The following is a 17,645-nucleotide window of genomic DNA, read 5'->3' on the forward strand; positions in this document are numbered from 1 at the left end:
AAGAAAGACTATTCTTCTCCTACCTTTCGTTGTCCTCTCCGCACCGCCGTTTGCCTAAAATCCTGTTTTTTGTCAGTATGTAAACGAGTTTTTTTCGCAGCACTGGGGGCGGGCCCCAGCACTCAAACAGCACTGGGGGCGGCCCCAATGCTGCAAGAGAACTCTCCAGTGCCACATCCATCTTCATCTGGAACGAGGTCTTCACCACGTTTTCTTCCGGCAGTGGCTTGTAACTTCTAGGCCTATGGCAAAGCCGACTATGCATGCTCGCAGCCACAAGAAAAATGCCTGCTTACATAGTATTGTAAGTGGCCATTTTCTCGTGGCTGGCGGGCATGCGCAGTTGGCTTGCCCGAAGCCTAGAAGTTAGAAGGCGCAGTGAAGAACTCGTTCCAGACAAAGATGGAGGTGGCGCTGGAGAGTTCTCTCGCAGCATTGTGGCTGCTCCCAGTGCTGTTTGAGCGGTGGGGCCCGCCCCCAGTGCTGTGAAAGAACTCATTTACATACTGACAAAAACCGGGATTTTAGGCAAACGGCGGTGTGGAGAAGACATCTAAAGGTATGAGACAAATAGCCTTTCTTAAGGGCCCGTTCACACGGGCACAGAGGGGGTGGATTATGGTGCGTAATCCACATCATAATCCGCCCCCTCACAATGGTCACTCTCTGTGCCAAAACCCGCCCCACCGCCCTCCGTGTGAACTAGCCCTAAGGCTATTCCGACGTGTTAGTTAGAAAAAAAGGGTTTTAAAGATAGGATCCCTTTAATCTCCCTTTAACAAGGAGCAATAGATGGCTGATAAAACAGAACACTAGATGATGTCTACAATGGCTGATAACAGGGGGAAATAGATGACGTCTACACTGGATGATGACAGGGGGCAATAGATGACCTGTACACTGGCTGATAACAGGGAGTAATAGATGACCTGTACACTGGCTGATAACAGGGAGTAATAGATGACGTCTACACTGGCTGATACCAGGGAGCAGTAGATGACGTCTACACTGGCTGATACCAGGGGGCAATAGAGGATGGCAGCACCTTCCTAAATAACTTTTTATTGTTGTTTTTCAGACACGGAGCATGTGTAGGGTGTGAAGGAATCCATCCTTGTAGCGGTACTGATCATCTACAAGGTGCAGCAATGTCTCTGCTTCTGGAGCTTATTAGACAACTATTAGAATATTTGGGTGTACCAGCTGAACAGGTTAGTACAGATGTATTGGTTGTAGCTGAGGGTGGGATATGAGGTGATAGGCGCACGCACTTGTCATTCATATCCATGTAACAGCTCACATATCTGTGTATATCAAAAGAAAACATTACAGAATCACTCCATTAAAAAAAAATGTATTACCCCCTTCCCATCTGAAAGTGGGCCTGTATGTAGTGTAATGTTACTGAATACGTTACCGCTTTATTGTGAAGTTCTGTGCTCTTCTGGAAGCACTCACCACCTAGGACCGAGACAAAAATCTGTAATGGGGTCCCTACTTTCCTTCTGCTATGTAGCTTAGTGGTATTATTACTTAGCTTGCAGAAGGACCTTTGGAGACCTCACAGGATCCAGGGCCCAATAGCGACTGCTACTGCTGAATCCCCTTTAGCTACACTCCTGATGCTGGGAATCATTACTAAAACTGTTTTCGGTGCATGAATAGTGATGGGATGAAGGAACTCAAGAGTTTCTAATGCTATATATCTCCCCCCTCCTCAGCCACTAGCCCATGTAAACCTTCTTTTAGGGTAGATTCATGCAGAGTAGTCAAGTCACCATTTTCTCAGCAACTGTCATAGTTGTGGTAAAATGGTAATGGCCTGGTATTCTAAATTCATGAGGCAATAACAGTAAAAACTGCAGCTTCACTTCAACTCCTGAATGTCCCTGCCCCAATAGCTATGTTCACACTGCATTTTTGGGTTAAAATACTAATTTTAAATAGTATTTTGCCTGTGGAATTTATTGCAGTATATCGGTATGTGGCCACTGTGGTTTTAGGTGTAATCAAATTTTTATTAAACTTTTTCAATAACAAAAACACAGTACAACAAGGAGGGCTTTATGCCCGTGAATTGACTGTAAGGCCCAAACAAGGCTGAAAAATAAACACATCAAAATTAAAGGAATACCAAAAAGAATGCAAAACAGGAAACAAAATGAAGAAGGAAAAAGGGAAGGGAGCAAGGAACACAAAATACAAACGAAACACAAAGCGGGGGAAAGACAAGACAGACAAGGCACCCGCCGTGGCTAAGATAAGGGAGGATGATTCTTTATTTTTCTGCATACTCAAAATAAGTGATACTCACAGCCTCCCATAGAAAACAAGAGGAAGCAGATGCGGGGGGTGTTTTGTAGCAAATTATGGGACTGAAAATGCTTTAAAATCTTCTTCTAAACTGGCAGTGTAAATGTACCCAAGCTGTGTTCACTAATACCCTGGGAGGCATCGGCAGGGTGTAGTAAGCCCCTGAGTGAATAAATGCACAGCAGTCTGTTATATGAGACTGTGGCATAGACAGCCCAATACAGTGTATCTGACACTATACTTTATCACTTGGATATACGGTACTTGTCTCAGGATGTCTGCTGTGCATTGACCTCACCCAGGATCTTCTAAACCCCAGTCAGGCACCCTAAACTGTCCACCTCTTACCCCATACCAAGTAGTAAAGATTGGTCTCAGCTTGTTTAAAGTAGCAGGTTTTTTTTTTTTTTTGTTCCTACTCTTTTCTACATTGGTGGATCAATGTGATGGTGTGAGCATTACAGTTACTAGTTCTGTACAAATCATGACATGCACTGCCCCACCTGAACTGCTTGCAAGCTGCCGCTGGTCACTCTGGAACTTGGGCTTTCAGTGTATTCCTATGAGAACCTTGTTCTGAGTTTCATTAGGAATACATTGAATAACACAGTGAAATATAGCCACTCCTCTGCCACTGCATCTCCCTTGGCCCTTCCATATCGGTCTCTTCTGCAACCTCTGGTTATGGGATGTTTGCTATGGACCTGTCTCATGTATCTTTAGCCTTATAGACTAAGATTATCTTAAAATTGTTTGCCTTTGACTCACAAATGATTTGTGTTTATTTTTTTATTTTATTATTAGCTTGTGCCAGTATGGGAACGGTTTAACCGCAGATGTAGTCTTGTTCGTGCTATAGCAAACCACCTTCCTCTTATGCTGTTTGAAGGAATTGATATACAGGTATTGCAATAAATTTTATGTAGTTTTCATTTTTTATTCAGTTATCTAGAGAATTAAACATATTTTATAATCTAATAGCATTACCTTTTACAAGTGGAGTAAAGAAAAATTTAAAGGGAGTTTTCAGGGCAAAGAGATATATATTGCGCAATACAGCTAGGATCACTGGCTGTATTGCGCAGGTGCCGGCAGAAACGAAGAAAGTGGTGCTTTGTGCCCAGAAGACAGATCAGTATGATGGGGGAGGGGGGAGCAGTATTGGTGACGTTCCTTTTCCGGAAACAGAATGCCACTGGATTGTCATAAAGTGTGCCTAGGCCCGCCTCCCAGGCTTCTAGCTCCTCTGAGTGGCCATGGGGAGGTGTTTTCTTCCCTGTCCTATGCTGTGGATGCGGTATAAGCTCGGCTGGGGTTTCTGCACCGTCCATGGAATAAGTTGTGTTATTTTTGTTTGTTTTGTTTTTTTCCTCTGTATGTTTTTGCTTTTTTTTTTTTTCCTCCTCCTCTCAGCAGTTGCCTACAGCTTCCACAGGACTTCTTCCAGCCTGTCCTGAGGGACACCGCACCTGAGATACATCTCTGTGCATTAGTTGGGTACGGCACCTCTCTGTGGTCTGGTAGACTGACACTTTGAGTTAGCCGCCGCCCCCCCCCACCTTGTCCTCCAGTGACGAGCCAACCCACCACCTAGCCCCTCCATGTTTTATACATGGAGTCTATAGATCGACTCATCAGCTAGTCACAGCTATATATCTGCTGCTATGCGGGAGCTCCCCTGCGCAGTCAGAGATACTGTACATATTACAGGTGACCCATATCCCATTTCTCAAGAGGACATCTCCTTCTGCCATAGTCGCCACCCACCTCTGGTCTTCCCCAACCATGGTGCATTTCACCATATCTTGAAGGGTCTGTTGCTTGACCCAGACCGTTTGTTGCCTTCCGCTCGAAAGTTGGAAAGAAAAGCAGAAAAAGGAACCCATTGAAGTCAATGGGAGGCTTTTTTTTCAGTGATGAAATTCCACACCAAATTCCTCACCATTTTCCTCTTTGTGAATGCACCCTAACATTCAGTGAGAGGCAGAAACTGCTCTCTATACAGAAGCAAGGGAAAGGGTGAAAACACACACAAAAATGATCCAAAATGTATTACTAAAGTAGATTACAAATGTTATTAGTGACAAAAAAAAACTGCCAGAAATCAAAAGTTGGCCAAAGGCTTTGTTACGCTTTAAAACCTCCATTAAGAAGTACAATTTGTTTTGCAAAAAACAAGCTCAGTAGAAAGAAAAATAAAGTTATGGTTTTAGGAATACAGAGGATGAGAAATTAATTAGTTTATGCAAATGTTTTATGTTTCTATCTAGTGTTTACAAGTTTTAGAGCGCAAAAACTATGGCTGGACTCGTAGTGTGGTTCGAATTATTGGAACATTGCTGCCATTGGAGGAATGCCCGAGACCTCATTTCCAGGTTTGTGCTAATAAATAATAAAGGTCTATACATCATGTGCATCTATTCGATAATTTCCTAGAAATACAGGCAATTTCCTATTTATTTTCTAATGTCCTGGTGCCCTACAGGGAACCCTTTCAGATTAAAGACCTATGGTCTGGACTAGAGATGAGCGAGTACTGTTCGGATCAGCCGATCCGAACAGCACGCTCGCATAGAAATGAATGGACGTAGCCGGCACGCGGGGGGTTGAGCGGCCGGCCTCCATCAAAGTGGAAGTACCAGGTGCATACATTCATTTCTATGGTGCGTGCTGTTCGGATCGGCTGATCCGAACAGTACTCGCTCATCTCTAGTCTGGACCACTACTACTTCTGCATGCTGACTGAGTGAATGTCTGGTCAGCCATTCCTATCACCATGAAGCCTTAACAAGAACCTAACACACACAAAATGCAGTGAATCTGCAGGCAGCATGATACAAAGCACAGGGTGCTGAGCAGAATGATATATACAGTAGTTTTGTTGCATTCAGTATAGTTTTTATTTTATGCATTTATATCTCCGCACTTTCTAGTAATTGACAGTCACCCCTCAAGGACTGTGCAAACAAAAATAACTGTTATTCACTGAGTGAAATACTCCCTTGACTTTCCACCATTTGTTTTACAATCTGCTTTGGAGTCTTAAGGATATATCCTCATATACATATGCATCACATCTGCATCCATGTGGAGACAAGGTCTTTAAAAAGGAATTCCAGTTACAACAAGTTACCTCCGACTCATAAAACCTCCATGATCAAGAGAATGTGGGGGTCTCTTGTTCTCCCAGATTAATGTAGGGACTTGCTGCACACACTTTATTCGCTTTGGAACTGCCAGAGGTAGCCAAGTACAATAATCCCATAGAAAATGTATAAATTTAAGTATGCTTGACTTAAATAACTTTATAGTTGGGCTTGTATGCAGTTTGTTTGAATAAAACCATTTTAGTCTCTTCTGTTTAATCTCTCTTAATTTTCTCGTGCAGAAAGTGTTAGAAACTGGAGCATTCGAATGTAAACAATATGAAGCTGTCAAGAGACCGGACATCCCCTCTTTGGCAGATACTTCATGTTTGTTAAATAACAATGTTACAACTTACACCCGCTTCAGGTAAATAATCACATTTGATTACTTTTGTTACGATTATATAGGAAAAAAATTGTGAGCACCATCCACTCTTAAGTATCACTGTACTGAAATCTAAATTGCCAGCTCAGAAAATCATACACAACTATATAGTGTGTATAAGGGCTAGTTCACATGTAAAAACCGCCTGGCTTATTTTGGTCCAGAAAAAAAAAAAACGCTTCCTAATTAGGAAGCGTTTTTTTGAGCGTTTTCTGGCGCAGTTTTTGGTAAAAACTGCTTCAGAAAACGCCAGGCGGTTTTCCCCTCCCCTAAAGTGAATGGACCATTAAAAAAACGCGTTGCATTTTTTTTTGCAAAAAAGCGACAAAAATGCGACACGTTTTTCGCCTCCCGTTCACTACTATTGCTTTCCTCAGGCGGAATCTGCCTGAAGAAAGGTCATGTCGTTTTTTTTTTTCTGCTAGCAGCGAAAAACTGCTAGCAGAAAAACAAAAGCTGGCGGTCTCCATAGACCACCATTGTATGGAGGCAGATTTTGAGGTGAAATCTGCTGTCAAAATCTAACTCATTGCCCCCATGTGAACTAGCCCTAATGGATTCTGTTTAATGAAATCAGGATAAGTTTAAATGCATTGTAGGTGTGGTTATACATTGCAAAGACTAAGAGAAGAAGTGATTAGTACAATTAACATAACATGATTGGGTATAAAGTTGTAACATAGTTCTGGCACATAGCTAGTGGATAAGGCACAGAAGAGGTCAGCAATCAATGTGTGGACCCCGAGCACCAGTAAGGCAAAACGCCATGAGACGATCCCGGCATTTGTACAGATTGCTCTGTCGGTTTCCTTAATAACAGAAATTCCCCTGTTGGGCAAAGGACGTTTTGCTGTAGCAGTGTTACCCCTATACTTGCACCCCCCTCATCTACTACATTAGCAAAGTTATTGGGGTGCGTCAGTTGAAGACTAACCCTCCCCTCCATCACTGGTCCTGCCTCTGGATCCCTGCAGCTTTCTGTCACCCAGCTATCTGCCTCCTGTTCCTACACCTCTTTGCTACAACTCCCATCTGCACTTACCCCAGTGAGTTCCTGCAACAAACTCCTTTTCAAGTTATCAATGGCTCTCTGTCTTACAATTTGCTTATTTAGATCCATGATCTGGGCTTCCAAATGTGTTTACATCTTGCACAGCAGTAAGGCCCTTCAAACGGCTGCTCAAGCAGAGCATACAAGACATGAGATGTACACTGCTTGCATTGCTAAGCTGGGAGCACATCTTACCTAATAAGGCCTATTAAAGGGGTATTCCCAGCTCGCATACTCATCAGTTTTTACTCCTGTAAAATCTTCTTTCTTCCTGGTTTCTTGCATCATTTGGTGGGCGGGGTTTCACATGCAACCTGCCGTTTAGCCCCGCCCCCAAATTCATGTGTAGCTCCGCCCACCCATATTGGACTATGAAGTACAGGCAGCAGCAACTCCATTCTGTGTTACATACAGAGACTGCCTGTCTCTGCCATAATGAACACAATTGTATTAGCTAGCCTGATAGCTGGGAGAACAGAAGAAATGATAGCAGCTCCTCTCCTCTATCTGCTAACAGGAAGCTAGGTCACGTGGTGTAGACACAGGAATAGCTAGAAACACAGGCTCGCTCCCTGCACTTAGCCCCTCCTCCCTCCCCCCTCAGAGCAGGCAGATACATCACTTGACTCATGAGCAGCTAAGTCTGGGCTGTGGCCACAAAGAATTGAATAAAGTGAGATAGTGGACAAACAAAGCAGTTTTGCTGAAGCAATGTATTTAGGAAAAGTCTTGTACAGGATAAAGTGCTATGCACAGAGCAAAGTGGAAGTACGGGGTGAGCTTACAGCATGAAAGTGCATGCCCATAAGGCTGGATTAACATCTGCGTTGAAGTCTTCATAGATTCTGCCTCAAATCAGCGGTAGTAAAAAGTCCTGCAAGGAGGACTTTTCTCTCCGTCGGCTTCAGTATAATAGTGGATCCCATTATAGTCTGTGGGGTCTACAGGTAACCGCTTTTTAAGCAGACTCTCCATTTTTTGGGTCCTCATGTCATGACCAAAATGACAGACCTGAATGCTAGTGTTAGTGGTCACCTGATTTGATAACATGCTAACACAAACAGGAAGAGAAGACCACTCCAAAACACATTTGCATGTCATAAAATCTTAAGGAACTAGTGGACTAAGTGACCAGATTCCCAAAGGCTGCACTTTAGTAGGTGTTACAGCATAGTATAATAGAATTATTGCCATATAATGTTAATGGCAATTGGTGATGTATTTTTCTCTTTTTATGGTGCTGTATTGACAATAACTTCCTTTATTAGACATGATCTTCCATCAAATAATTCCATGGGAGAAGCCTTATTGGGACCTCCTAACACGGACTCAGCATTTCTGACAATGATGTCGGGGAATAGAGTGTCTGAGAACAGGCTCCTTCCTGCTAATGATCATGCCATTCAGAAAATAGCAGCTTTAGAAGATGAGCTGGTGCAACTGCGAGCTCAGATTGCTGCTATTGTCGCCATGCAAGAGTCAAAAGTCGTGCAGTCCTGTAAGTCCATTATATATTTGTTTCTTGGTATTGTTTTGTTAATCGGTTTATTGTTTGAACAGATAAAACTTAGCTCCATATTTATGTTTTAGTATGTCTGCACTCTCTATGCTTTTCAGATACAGAATCCATGTGCTCATTTGGAAGCCCAAGTAATGCTCTCCCACCTCCATCATTGGCTTCTACACCCCTTTCTGCACAGTTCTTCCAATGTACAACACCAGTAGCCGCTCCGCCACCACCACCACCACCACCTCCTCCTCCACCACTTCCAGTCCCATCTACTAAATTGAATCCTGCAAAATCTGCAATTGATCTTATAAAGGAACGTAAGGCTTCTCAGAAAGGCAAACCAATGGAGAGTGATGTGTCAGAGAAAAGCAGTGTGGATAAGATTCCCAGTATGATGGACGTTTTAAAAGGCATAAATTCCATCAAGCTTCGTGCAGTTGAAAGGTAAGTTAATATGCTTCAATAGTTAAAGGGGCTGCCCAGGCAGAAAAATTATTATATAGATTGGCCAGGGGCGGTGAACAAAATCTTTGCCACCCAGCGCCGTCTGGTCCTCCTGGTCTGTTTGTTGTCTTCTGGCAGAGGCCCCCATCGCATGTGACTGCTGAGGCCAATCATCAGCTTCAGCAGAAGGGATCCAGGATGTCACAGTTGGCGAGTAGTTTCACTTTGAGAACACAGGGCAGGGCCAGACAGTATAATTTATTTATTTATTTTCCCTTACAGGCACATTTTAAAAATATTTTTTCTTTGCCTAGACAACCTCTCCAACAATGCCATACCCTTTTTTTTATTATTATATATGTAATCTGAACCTCCCACCTATTATTGTGGGAATCATGATAGAAACTAGCCTTTTGTTGTATTTCATAAAGTGTAATTCCACCCATTGAAGTCTATGGTACAACTGCAGTACCTAAATCCACCCCTACACATTGTACAGTAAATGAGCAGCGTGGGTTCTGGCTTATAAACATTATCAAGAACTGTGCTGTTCCTGGAACATCTGATCTGTGGGGTTCCCAGGTGTCGGACCCTAAGGATAGGCCATCGGTTTTAGAAAGCGAATCACCCCTTTAACTCCTCTTGAGCATTTCCTGCTTGGGTTTTGAGCAAGTTGCCTAACAATTGACCCCAAGCAGGAGACGTTCAGTGAAACTGCAGAGGGGCAGTCCCTTAAAGGGGTTGTCCCACGTCGCATACTTACCCGTTTTCGTTCCTCTAAAATCTTCTGTCTTCCGCCTTTGTCTCGTCATTGGTGGGCGGGGTCACATATGCAAAGCCAAGCGGCGAGATGCCGCCGGCCCTGCGTGCGCGCTCATACACCAGTCTACCCTTCACAATGCGAATACAGACCCGACACCCTGCGGGTCTGTATTAGCATTGTGAAGGCTAGACTGGTGTATGAGCTTGCACGCAGGGCCTGCGACATCTCGCCGCTTGGCTTTGCATATGTGACCCCGGAGCGGAACAGCATCGCTTCTGCCGCTGCTGTCTTCATGCAGGGCAGAAGCATAGCGATGTGCCTGTGCCGGCGTCTAACAGTCCCCAGCATCCGCCTATTACAGCAGATGCCGGGGAGTTAGATGCCGGCACAGGTGAAGCCAGCAACATCGCTATGCTTCTGCCCTGCATGAAGCCAGCAGCGGCAGTAGCGATGCTGTTATTCCGCTCCTCCGCCCCCCTGCCCCGGAATAGTAGCATCGCTTCTGCCGCTGCTGGCTTCATGCAGGGCAGAAGCATAGCGATGTTGCTGGCTTCACCTGTCCCCCAAAGGGTAAACTACCCCCCCCCCTCCAGGCTCGCTCCCGTGTACTTAGCCCCTCCTCCCTCCCCCCTGAGAGCAGGCATACACATCACTTGACTCAGGTCAGGGCTGTGGCCACAAAAAAATGAATAAAGTGAGATAGTGGCCAAGCAAAGCAGTTTTGCTGAAGCAATGTATTTAGGAAAAGTCTTACATTCACATTTACAAGCAGTATAGATAGGATCCTTGTGACGGGACAACCCCTTTAAATGACCACAGACCAAAATCATGCCTGTAGCCCCTGGATGAAGTGGAGCTGCACATACTCACAGCTTTCACTTCAGCAAGTGTGCAGGAAGAAAATAATGATTTACCCACAAAAGACAAGGTCTCATAAAGCCACATTGAAATAAACTTTAAAAAGTTATGAAAGCTTGAAAGCAGCAAGGGATGAAATGTTGCTGGTTTAACTGCTTCCCACTCTGTGCCGTACTGTTACTTTAGTGCTGAGCGTTAACCATAGCTGTAATAGTATAGTAGTCTCATGACCTTCCCCCTCCCTTTTCAGACCCTTGGATCCTCTGCAACGAAATTGTGATGTCCTGGGAGTTGCCATTGCAGGCAGGAGGCCAATTAGAGACTTCTTGGCTGGCTTTCCGTTTTGCATATAAAGATTCTATGTATGTAATATGTAAATATTGCAGTACATTGCACTGGGGATTAAGAAAGTATAAAAATAAAACCCTTATAATTTAGTTAAAAAAATCATAATTTGAACACTATATAAATAAAAATATGGCATGGCTCAAATTAATGTGTTTTATTCACCTCACCTCCCCCAGAAATAGCAAAACGTGATCAAAAAGTTATACAAAAGACATATTTGTACCAACAAAAACTACAACTTGCCCTACAAAAAAAGAGCTCCATCAACAAAACAGTAAAAAGTTATAGATCAGTTATTGACCCAAGACAAATCATTTGTTATTGAAAAATGGGAGTTTTATTTAGTAAGAGGGAAAACCTAATAAATCCAATATAAATATCATATTACTGTAATTGTAATGTTTCACCGGACAAAAATATCTTGTCATTTTTAATGCAGAGGAATGCCATAAAAACAAAATGGGGAAAAATAATTCAGTTGTAGGTTTTTTCACAGGAGGGTCCCAAAACATTAACATCCAAAATGCCCTACTTCATTAAAGGGGGTTTTCCTGATCAAATTCTCATACTGATGACTTGTATAGGTCATCTGTATGTGATGTGTCAATGTTTGACATCCGAACCCCGCACAGATCAGCTGTTCCGACAGCCTCCAGACACTAAAAGCTGCTAGTGAACGGGCATGACGTGCAGCACCGCTCCTATTCAAGTAATAGGAACAGAAGAGGTGAGGCAAGATGGGTATACCCTCCATTTATTATAGCACATTAGTTTTTCGGGCGTAAAAAAGAAAAGATTGCAAACTGATGCACAATCCACGCCAGCCTGTCATAGAGTTGTAGCAAGTTTTCAACGCATCAGCATTTCAATGTATTGTATTAGTGAGTAGATCCAAAAATAACAGTAAAAATATTTTTCCCATACGGTGTATGCCGTGGTGGGGGAAGAAAAAATAGTCAAACCATTTTTCACTGTTTCACCTCCCAGAAAAGTTTGGGGGAAAAAAGCAGTTAAACAATATACATTCCCCAAAAGCCCCCTAAATGGAAATATAAAAATTTACAGGTCTCAGAATATGCTGACTCCACAATTTTTATTTATTCCACGATCTCTCCTCTTCCCTCTCCCGGAGAGTTTTGAATTTTGTTAAAAGGGAGTCACAAAATTAAGATGTAAACTAATCCCATAACCTTGTAGGGCTCTCAGCACGGCTTTAGAGATGTTGATTTCTGTCATTGGGATTTAGGGGCGATGCTTCCCATTAATGAGCTTTACTCATGAGCTGATGCTTATCTCCTACTAACTGTACTATGCATGTCTGATGATGACACTCTGCACTCGGAAGTGAAGGACGCTGGCTTCAGCTGAAGCAGTGGCATTTTTACAGTCTAGTGAATCCAATCCACACATTGCAGAAAAATACACACAGCAGAAATGCTGCAATTTCCAAAACTGTTGTGTTTTTGGAAATCATAGCATGCCAATTATACGTACGGAAACCCCAACAGTTTCTCTATAGGTATAATTGAAGCAGAAAGTCTGCAGAGGAAACCTCTGAGGACTTTCTGTGAAAAACATTGTGGGGAAAAAATAGAGATGAGAAGAAATACCACGCGGGAAAAATCCATTGAATTCAATGCAAAAACCTCCTTGTGCTCCTCATCCTGCTACTTCCGGAACTTGGAGGATCCAAGGTGTCGAACTTTGGTTTCCATGGAAACCGGAAAAACATTCCCGTTTTTTCCCATAGACTATAATAGGATTCAATATTCGAATGAATACTACTCGCTCATCTCTAGTCTCCACCATGGTTTTTCTCACAGCTCTTTTGTTTGCATTTCAGCCTGCCTTTAAGCTTTAAAGTGGAAAGGGATGAACAGTTAATACTTAATAATAATTAATAGTTAATAATTTTTTGACATTTTTTTTTACAGTTGTTTTGTTTCTAAAAACGTATCTGTCAGACAAAGCGCATTTACGAGATGTCAATGCATCCTAAAATCTACTTAGCGCACCAGAGTTATATGCCAGCTATATTTACTTGAACCATAAATTCAAAATCTGCAGTAAAAATTTTTACATTTTCAGGAGGGTTTTTGCAATTTTAATGTGACTGTTAACTCTGCAAGTGTTATCTCTGTGTACTCATGCCATTCAGTTATCACAATTTCAGGGTTCCCATCCCCAGTACTATCACATTTTGATCTAGTTATTCATGTTTTATTACATATAATGTGAGCATTTTCTTTATACTTCTTTTATACATTTAATTTCTTTAGCATTTACTGCAAGCATCGCAAAACTGCACTATGTGAGCTTGGTTTTGCAAAAAATGTTTAATTGTTAATGTTTTTGTTTTTCTTCTACAGATCCCCTGGTGGTACACCCTTAACTAGAAAAGACAAAAAGAGGCGTTCTCTTAATGATCCCACAGACCCTGCTGCTATTATAGCCCACGCCTTAAAGCAGAAGTTTGCACACAGACATAATGAGGACTCAATGGATAAAGAAAATAGATCTTATGAGGAATCTCCATTCTCTAGTCCGGAAACACCAATGGTAAGTATGTAAATTTACATAAGTGATTAAAAATAGCTATAAAGTGGCCACATGACGAGGTCAGCTGTTTATCATGATAACAACCAATACTAAGAGTAATAAAAGCCTGGACATCCCCTTTAATTTAAAACCTAGACCAGTGCACCATTACATCTCCTAGAAGGGTATTTACTGAAGATAACTCATCATCTATAGTAGGGGTACTATCCCCCCAAGTATGTACCCTTAGTTAGACCAAAAAAATTAGGAATATTAAGCTTTCGTGCTGATCAATTGGAATAGAGGGATTAATTTCACTAGTGAGGAGGCATTATATTGTGTGTGGGGGGGAATTAATGTACAGCAAAGAACAAGGAGAGGACTAAATATTGTTTTTGGTTTTTTTTAGTCCTAACAAAATTTAGTAAAAATATCTCATGCATACAGGATCTTTGCTTCTTATCCCTAGGTGTAGAATGGTAATGTAGGACACAGGATGTTCTATTTGCCGAGTTGTTGGATGTTTTGGAGGTCGTGTCCCCTACACAGTATAAAGCCCGGTTAGTGGCTTCCATGTGTTATAATGAACTATTGGTTCCCCTTCAGTGTGCTCCTTAATGCCCCAACCCCCATAAGTGCTCCCCATAAAGAGATACTAATGGAGGTTTCTTAAGCTCTACATTCGTGTGCAGGCAATAGGGCCGATTGCCGATCCCTGCTACCACTATTGTAATACGTCAGGCCTTGGAGGACAGCGGTTGAAAGATGTTTCTCCTGACCACTGTAATAATGAAAAGTCAAGGATGCAGGAGTCGGGACAGTGGGTGGCATTGGTTTGGGTATAAAACAAGAAAATTAAGAGCTTTAATTTTTAATGTTTCCTATGTTCTTCATTTATAGTTTGGGCGGCACCTGCTAAAGCCTATAGGAAAAAGAACACAGCGAGAAATGACAAGAAAGCAAGTCCATGTATGATTTGATCAAAGCTGTTTTGACTGAAAGATTGTAAAAATCTGACAATTTGTACAGACGGCACAATATAAGAGGCAGCTCCTTTATTCTCTATTTATGCTATAAGACTATTCTTGTAAAATTTACCTTACTGTAAGATTCTCTTGGTTCTGTTGTAAGAGTTGTATTTTTTTCTTATCACTTAGAGGACCTGTCACAAAGTCTGAAAAGCCCAAAGACATAGAACCTATGATAGATGCTGTCACCCTGAGCATTTTGGTGTATTGTTCTGCCTTTCCAAAGATATGAACCCTTTTAGAGCTGATGCAAATTAGGCAAGTGGGTGGTAACCATGTATGATATGCTGCACATGCTCAACCCTAAGAAACCACAATGGTACCACTATAATTCTTTTGTAGAAGACCTCTTGATTTTGCCAAAAACTGCTTTATATTTTGATGCAAATGAGCTAAATATGTTTCGGGGAACTATTGTGGGGCGGCTGAGCATCGCAGCAAGATCTTCCTCTGGCTCAACTAAGTAGTCAAATCCCCCACCTCCTCTTGAGCAAAAGGAAGGTCTTCCTGGGATACTCAGCCATCCCAGAACACTCCCTCAATGCATTCTTAGCTCATTTGTATAGGGATAAATATACTTTCTGCCTCGAGCACTATACAGAAGCTGGTTTGAAAATGTTTTTGGTGCCGACAGACTCCCTTGCAGGAAAGACCTCTCGTGCATACACAGCAGAATCTATGGTTGTCCTATGTCTACAATGGTTACGAAGGGTATTTTCCCTATTGTTAGATTTCTTGGAGGTAAGGCCTGGTTCACATCTGCCTCGTTAATCCATTCGGGGAAGTCTGCATGGGGACCCCCCAAGTGGACTACCAAACGCATTGGCAAGCAGTGTGGAGTGAAAGCACATGAACCCCATAGACTATAATGGGGTCCGTGTGCTTTCCGCACCGTCTCCGCACTAGTCATGCAGACAGGAAAGTAGATCGTGAACTACTTTTCTGTCCGCATGTTCCATGCGGAGACCATACAGAAAGCACATGGACCCCATTATAGTCTATGGGGTCCATATGCTTTCGCTCACCGTTTGCCAATGTGTTCGTCAGTCTGTTCAGGGGGTCTTTTGGCATCTTTCCGTTGATGTTGTTTTGGTTTTTTTTTTCTCTTTGTAAACAGAAAAGTGTAACCTACCATGTTTTTCTGTCCTCAAAAAAAATTAATATAGATGTTTGTCTGTCATCCAATGTTTGTGGGTTTTTTCTTTTTTTGTTTGTTTTTTTATAACCTGGTCTGCATCCATTATACATTGACATACAAAGTTTCTCAGAATGGACAGGAAAAACATGATATAAATGCCGAATACCTTTTGTGTTAACTTTTTTTTTTTTTTTTCTCTTATCTTGTAACAAAGATATTGCACTGGCTCCCTTGCAATGTGATATGAAGTGTTTCATGTCTAAAGTTGTTTTTTTTTTTTTTAATTTGTTATTGGTTTACATTATTTTACCTATTTCTAGGCTTTGAAGTTGCAAAAGCACGATCTGCTGCTTTTTATCACAGATTTTATATGTATATACTCCTGCTTTGTAAATACTTTAAAATAAATTTGTTTCCTGTATTATTTTGACCATTTTTTACATACCTGAAACAAGTTCCAAACATAGACCTATGGCTATAAATACTTCCTACGTTGTTACAGCGATGTACAGTGGATTTGCCTCCACAAACAACAATATTGTAATGTGTTGTCTATATATGTGTATGGATTTCTGCAAGCCTCAGGACTTATTCATACGTTCAGTTTTTGGCCAGTGATTTTAAGCCAAAACCAGGTGTTAAGGAAAGAATTGTACCTGTTCTGTATGTTGAAGCCTCTCCTGGTTTTGGCACATAGTCACTGATGCAAACCATAGACTAAAACGTTTGTGTGAACAAGGCCCCTTGCTGATGACCGTGGTGTGCGTCAGTGTGCTATCCGTGTATTACCACATGTTGTGGAAACAGAGAAAAAATTGCTGTAGGAAAAAAAAACAAAAAAAAAACTGGGTTTTATACAAAATCCACCTTGTATTTGCATTTTCATTGTATTTTGTCACTCTCCACTACAAAAACAGTGCATAGCCTGCTAAGGAGAAGAAAATGCTACGTTTTCACAACTATAATTAAAGTGTAACTAAACTTTCAGACAACTTTTGATTTTCTGGTAGGTACTTGTGTTAATAAACGCTATTTGTCATTTGAGATCCCATTCCCGACAGCGTTTTTAACAACAAATCTCTCTGAATCTGTAAGGGCTACCATGATGATGAGATTCTCATCTTTAAAAGGAATCCCAGCTCATCTTCATAGCCCTAACGGATCCTGAGATATGGGGCTTTAAAGCATCCCCTCCCCTCCCTTCCTTCAACTTAGAGCTGCTGAAGGAGCAGAGCTGCAGAGACTTTGATAAATCATCATTGTCTGTGCCCAACCCTGTATGTGACCTCAGGGGGAGGTAGTAGGGACTTCTGTCCATATTGTAACCTGTACTATCAATCAGAGAGCATACTATACTCTCATAGATAGGTAATGTTCTACACCTCTGAGCCTAATCACAGGTGTATTCTTATGTAATACCCCTCTGAACAAAGCCAGGAAGTTTATTGGCACACTGACCCAGACGTTTACCAGGTGTCAGCGCCGAAAGAGTTGTACCAAACACTTACACAACACGTACACAAAGTCAACAATAAAGTTTACATTTGACCCTGTCCCTGATCTGTCTATATCTGATTTTTATAGAGTAAAATATGCCTCTAGTGATATCTGTTACACGCTAAAATAATAGAAATGTTTTTTCCATTTATCTTCAGTAATAATCATCATTGCTAACAGTCAGAAAAGTTCAATCAATCAGATAATACATTTTCACCCATTGAATGTCACCATATAAAATTCCAGTTTTTGTCATCTTTCAGATGGGCATAAAAGCGGGCGTTTTAATTTTGTTTTTTGTGTTTTTTATTTTGCACCCGTAGTACAATTGAAAAACCTGGACTTCCAGTAGTCATCTGGTCTAGAATGATGGCTCTCGAACACCAGTAATGATGAACCACAGGAAGTTCAGAGGTTGAGTCCATAATATGTAAGTGATAAAGTAGCCATGTTACACATTAGTTATATTTTACATATTTGTTAGTTACATTTTTTATAGGGAGATACAAAATTATATTCTTATGTAAGCCCCTATTTAATGTGCGTGCCCAAAATTGGTTGCTGTATTTCTGCAATTATATCAACACCCGTACCTGTAAATATATATATGTGGTATGTATGAATTC

At 41.6% G+C, this 17,645-nt stretch overlaps 1 protein-coding gene across 1 annotated transcript; it reads left to right on the forward strand.

Moving 5' to 3' along the window:
• Positions 1–1,127: 1,127 nt before the first annotated feature.
• Positions 1,128–14,373, forward strand: MTFR2 (mitochondrial fission regulator 2). Its single transcript, XM_075267957.1, has 8 exons — positions 1,128–1,211; positions 3,118–3,216; positions 4,584–4,688; positions 5,702–5,826; positions 8,164–8,393; positions 8,513–8,849; positions 13,188–13,377; positions 14,257–14,373. The coding sequence occupies exons 1-8, from the start codon at positions 1,149–1,151 to the stop codon at positions 14,329–14,331; spliced, it is 1,224 nt and encodes a 407-aa protein (XP_075124058.1). The 5' UTR covers positions 1,128–1,148; the 3' UTR covers positions 14,332–14,373.
• The last annotated feature ends 3,272 nt before the right edge of the window (positions 14,374–17,645 follow it).

This window comes from Leptodactylus fuscus, chromosome 3 (assembly GCF_031893055.1).
Source record: "Leptodactylus fuscus isolate aLepFus1 chromosome 3, aLepFus1.hap2, whole genome shotgun sequence".
Classification (NCBI taxonomy): domain Eukaryota; kingdom Metazoa; phylum Chordata; class Amphibia; order Anura; family Leptodactylidae; genus Leptodactylus; species Leptodactylus fuscus.